The following is a 5,472-nucleotide window of genomic DNA, read 5'->3' on the forward strand; positions in this document are numbered from 1 at the left end:
GATTAATTCATTATCAATAACTTGCATCCTTAAGGAGTTAATTTATATCTACTCATATTCGTGTAATTAAGCGTTTTAATGATTTGGCCGATTAATAGAAAAAATAATCAACAGATTAATCGATTATTAAAATAATCGTTAGTTGCAGCCCTAAAAGAAGGTACATTTTCATTTAATGAGATCCATCCCTTCCCACACACACACACACACACACACACACACACACACACACACACACACACACTCACACACACACACACACACACACACACACACACTTAGGGCAACCAAGGTGCAAGCTGCAAAATGTGCTTTTGTCTTGAAATTGCGAGCTCAGAAAGTTTTCGTTATACTGTATGTAACAATACAAAATTAAAAAAGGCACAAGCTGACCAAGAAAAAAGGGATGGCTGGATGAATGATTTATTATAAATGTCTATTAAACTGTTTGAATAAGAGGGTACATACCTCCTGTTCAAGATTGTAGTCCTCTTTGGAGTTTAAGGCCAACTTTACAGCCATGTAGTCTCCATTTTTCACAGCATCTCGCAACTCACCTGACCGGCACAAAGAAGAGTCAAATGAGGTTTAGACAAACTAAAGCTTATGTTRTACTATTTAGAAATAGAGAAAATGTTTTGCAATTTAAAAAGACTGAAAAGTCCAATTCAGACTTGCTTAATTTTATATAATTTAATGACGACACAAGTGTGGTTCAGACGTTAAAGTTAATTCAATAATCACACAGCTGATGTGAGAATCCACACTTTAATGGTCACCATTAATATGACCAGCTAACTGTGCACACTGTACACTTCTTTCCTCTGAAACTCAACTCCTCCCACCTGCCACATCCCTAACAATCAACACATGTGCAGTGGGTTACATACAACTTAATCTCCCCTCTTTCTTTAAAGAATACAAAACAGATTAGAATATTATGTAACAATATTTCTACTTATTATGTTACACTGTTGCCTGAGCAAGATGAGTTTTTTGCAGTCTGTCAACTGAGGAATGTCCAAATTGTTTGTGACTATTGCAGTACTGCCTTTTTATCATTTGTCGCCRTGTTTTCTGTCACAGGAATTTTGTCTTCATTTGGTGTCTCACCGTATTTTAACTGGCTTTCACTTGTGTTCCTTTCCGTTCAAGTTTACTAAATAATGTCCGGAAGATATCAGTTCAAGTTTTACAAATCGGTCAAACATTGTTGTCCAAAAAACATGTCCAAAACAGCACTTGCTCTCTTCAGTGAAGTTTTGCTTAAAAGCATCGGTACATATGCTGGAAATATTTTTGTCTCTATTTTCATCTAGTAGTTTCTCCTATTCTTGCTAGTAAATCCACTTTTGTGGATTGCACAATTTTTAAATCCCCCAACCAGAAAGGTCTTGCACTCTTTCATCTTTACAGGTTATTAATTCTCTTTGAGGTAGCCCACTAACATAAACTGCGAGCCATTTTTCTCCACAAACAGTTCTTGTACAGGCAGTGTCAATCACAGCAGATCGTAAAGCCTCTAACATAAAGATCTGTGCATCAGAGGGAGATATGCCTGAAAACAGTAATATTCCACTTTTCAACACCATCTTTTGACCCTTCAACATTTGTTAGCTTCGTATGTTCTCTCATTAGGACAACCCTTTGTCCAGTGATAAAGGCCCATTTAACCATTTTATATTTGTCCAGTGGATTAGTCCCCGCAGCCATTCTTGGGTCTTGCTTTGAGTTTGATCATTTTGAAGTCATGCAACTTGTATTGTCGTTCAAATTTCATAATGCAATTCATGGTGGACATGCCRTCCTGTCTGTTGGTCCGATCAAACTATGCAAGCTTTGTCAGGGTTCCTACAGCTTAAGGCAAGTTAAATCTAAGACTTTTTAATGCTTTTTAAAGCCACTTGAAAGGAAATTTAAGACCAACTTCACCATAAACACAATTGTGGAAAAAATAAAAATAAAATTTAAATATTTTTTTACCCAAATGTTTATTTTAACATAAAACTAGCTGCGGTGAATTTTGTAAATTGTTTAAAAATAAAATAAATGTTACCACTTATTTTAATATGAGACAAATACAGTCGTCCTATTTACAATATGTTACATTTTTAAGACCTCTGAAAGATTGATTTAAGACCTTTTAAGGCTAATTAAGGCCTTATTTTTCGATTGATGGATTCAATGCCTTTTAAGACTTTTTAAGGATCCGTGGGAACCCTGTTTGTACTGTTGGTCCTTTTCTTCTTTTAAAAACACGGAGTAAAGCTTGGTCAGAAGAACATTCATGCGCATTCCAGCACCCTTTCCCTCGCTCGTCCCGATGGCGGCAGGGTACAGCCTGCCTGTTTCTTTTTGTCCAAGTCATAATGAGATTTTAATCTAATTTTTCTAACTTTCATAAGATGTCTTATCAAATGGGGTAGGAACTTTGTAATTCCCAGCTGTGGCCATCCTCTGTGACCAGTGTTAATTCAATAATCACACTGATGATGTGAGAATCCACGCTTAAATAGTCACCATTAAAATGACTGACTGTGCACACTGTAAATGTTTGAATCTAAAACTGAACTCCCACCTGCCACATCCTTCCCAACCGACACAGGCGCAGTGGGTTACATACAACCTAACAGTTAATACTGTCACAAGACTTGGTTGTGACATGCTTACATTCCTATTCCTATTGACAGAAATTACATCAGCATCTTTCTGCTGTAGCTTTACACAGCTATAAATGTGGAATGTTGCAGACTTGTTGACTAAGTGATACAATCAATGCGTAAAGCTGCTAAAAATTACAGGGAAAAAAGGTGCTAAAAAGTGTTTTACAGTGGATTTCTAATACATTTATATTTTGAGGTTGTGTTATATTTGTTTCCATTTTCTGATGACTTTGATGACCAAGTTGCTGCATTAAAAAAGGATTTTCACGTTAAGCTTTAGTTCTTACAGACAGTATCCCTACACATGTACATTATTCTGGCTTTTTAAAAATATACATCAACACTGAAAGCTTCATTTTACTTCTTTAGTCAGTGTTGGCTCTTTAAACCACTATTTAAATATTAATTTGTCTTAGTTTACTGTTGACCTTTGTGTCAAACAATAAATATCAAAGTTGACTCAACAAATTGCTTACAAAATTGTTTTAATGTTTTGCACAAAAATAAATCCTTTAATATGAATACCATAAAAATAATTAATGGCAACCCAAAGCTAAGCAGGCTTTGAAAATGAATTAATGATAGCTTTGTTGTTTAAAATAAAAAGACTCACTGGGTGATAATGGTGGCCCCGATAAGATCTCATCTTCTCCATTTAGATGTTTCTGGAAGTCATCTAGAGTCATCCAATCCAGGTTGAGGTCCATTCCAAGACTCAGAGTGGCTTGGGCCTTGTCTATACGGTACACAACACAGAACATCAGCAGGCCAGTTGAAAACCTTTTAGATGATCTTCTCTATTTTGGTTGGCTTGAATACACTGTAAAAATATATTTACCCAAAACCCACTTAATGTTGAAAACTGTTTACATGGTTCATGTAGGTTTCAGTTAGGGTTGGGAAATATTGGCAAAAAAACTTATCACGATTAATCGTGGTATTTAGCGGATAAAGATAAATTTAACGATTAATCCCCTGGAGAACCTGGACGCCCTTATGTCCTAGTTACATGACCAAGTTAGTGGAAAATCCTTGCTCTTCGTAAAAATCTGTTCCAAATTGTGTCAAAATCAGAGACTTCAGGCGTAAGATCAAATTTTAAATTGTATTGATAAAAAAAATTACAGAACTTTTATTTTAATATTTGTCATATTTGAAGCAGAGAGGAGCACCAGTCAGTCTGCCTGGTGGCATTAATCGTATTAATCGTCAAGTGCCAAAAAATAATCGATTGTTTTTCTAACGATTAATTGCACACGATACAATTATGCCCAAACCTTGTTTCAGTAAGTTAAATTTAAGACCTTTTAAAGACCTTTTAAGACCAATAGGAATGACATTTAAGACTGAACCAATGCATTAACAGAAACATTCAAATGGTCCCAAAAATTTTAACATTGAAACCATTTTATTGCTATCAGTTTAACTATTAAAAATATTTAATTTCAATATAAGAACAATAYATTATTTTAACGAAACAGTCATATCTATGAGACTTTCATATCGACTGCTATGGACCGCTTCCATCTAAATGCAAGTCTCATTGAAAACACACATGACTGAACTTCTTTGTTTTTTAGGCGGGTGAATAAGGTTGTAGCAGCAAAGAGGTCGAAAACATGGAAGTGTGCCATATTTTGCCTGCAGTTATTACAGGATTTGTAGTTTAACCACGTACAAAGACCAGTAGAAAACTTAGCACTTCATGAAGACAGATCGCGTCAACCTCTGATTACAGCGCTTTTATTCTATTTATGCAACCGACGCTTCTCGGGAATGATCTTAAGTTAAAAAAATTAAGACTTCACAAATTAAATTTAAGACCTTGGATGAAAATCTGGGTGTTTTTAAGACTTTTTAGGCCTAAAATTTTGATTTTCAAGTTTTAGACTTTAGACATTTTAAGACCCTGCATGAACCATGTGTTTAATGAAATTGAACAAAATCTTCAGTGCTGTCTTTTATCAGTGTGTTTAAGTAATGATATGAACTACATGTTTTTTAGAGATTGTAACAGGCTTTTTATGCTGGTGCTACAACCTTTTGTTCTGTGCTACAAAACCAACCTGTAGCACCTGTGCTATAAATGCTAATGTACAGTCCTRCTAAAGTACATGCACAGCAGCAGCAGGGAACTATTTGTTTACACACCAGAGTTAGAGGGAAAAAATTTTTTCTTGTTAACCATCTGCAGATATCATATGTTTAAAATTATTATATATGTCATGTGTCTCTATGTTACTATTTCTGTCCAAACATTTTTATGTTTTTCTTATATTTTTATTAGGGCTGTGGAATCGAGTTAAATCTGATTAATTTTAGTGCTGCATGGACATAGATTAAAAATTTTAATCACAATTAAAATTTACAATCACTTTACTATGACTGGGTAAAGTGTACTTGTACAGGTCCTTCTCAAAAAATTAACATATTGTGATAAAGTTCATTGTTTTCTGTAATTTACTGATAAACATTAAACTTTCATATATTTTAGATTCATTGCACACCAACTGAAGTAGTTCAAGCCTTTTATTGTTTTAATATTGATGATTTTGGCAAAAAAGTAAAGAAAAACCAAAAATCCCTATCTCAAAAAATTAGCATATCATGAAAAGGTTCTCTAAATGTCTTATTAACCAAATCATCTGAATCAATGAATTAACTCTAAACACCTGCAAAAGATTCCTGAGGCTTTTAAAAACTCCCAGTCTGGTTCATTACTCAAAACCACAATCATGGGTCAGACTCCAGAAGGACATCACTGACACCCTCAAGCAAGAGGGTAAGACACAGAAAGACATTTCTGAAC

At 34.6% G+C, this 5,472-nt stretch overlaps 1 protein-coding gene across 2 annotated transcripts in view; it reads right to left on the reverse strand.

The window, feature by feature from the left end:
* Window positions 1–5,472, reverse strand: part of mphosph8 (M-phase phosphoprotein 8) — a 50,688-nt gene that overhangs the window by 25,422 nt on the left and 19,794 nt on the right. For both annotated transcript variants that reach the window (XM_014018986.1, XM_014018985.1), the window contains exons 6-7: window positions 3,277–3,399; window positions 469–557 (exon numbers count right to left, since the gene is read on the reverse strand). In XM_014018986.1, the coding sequence (XP_013874440.1) occupies window positions 469–557; window positions 3,277–3,399 (212 nt within the window). The remainder of the gene's footprint in view (window positions 1–468; window positions 558–3,276; window positions 3,400–5,472) is intronic.

This window comes from Austrofundulus limnaeus, unplaced genomic scaffold, assembly GCF_001266775.1.
Source record: "Austrofundulus limnaeus strain Quisiro unplaced genomic scaffold, Austrofundulus_limnaeus-1.0 Scaffold206, whole genome shotgun sequence".
NCBI classification, from domain to species: domain Eukaryota; kingdom Metazoa; phylum Chordata; class Actinopteri; order Cyprinodontiformes; family Rivulidae; genus Austrofundulus; species Austrofundulus limnaeus.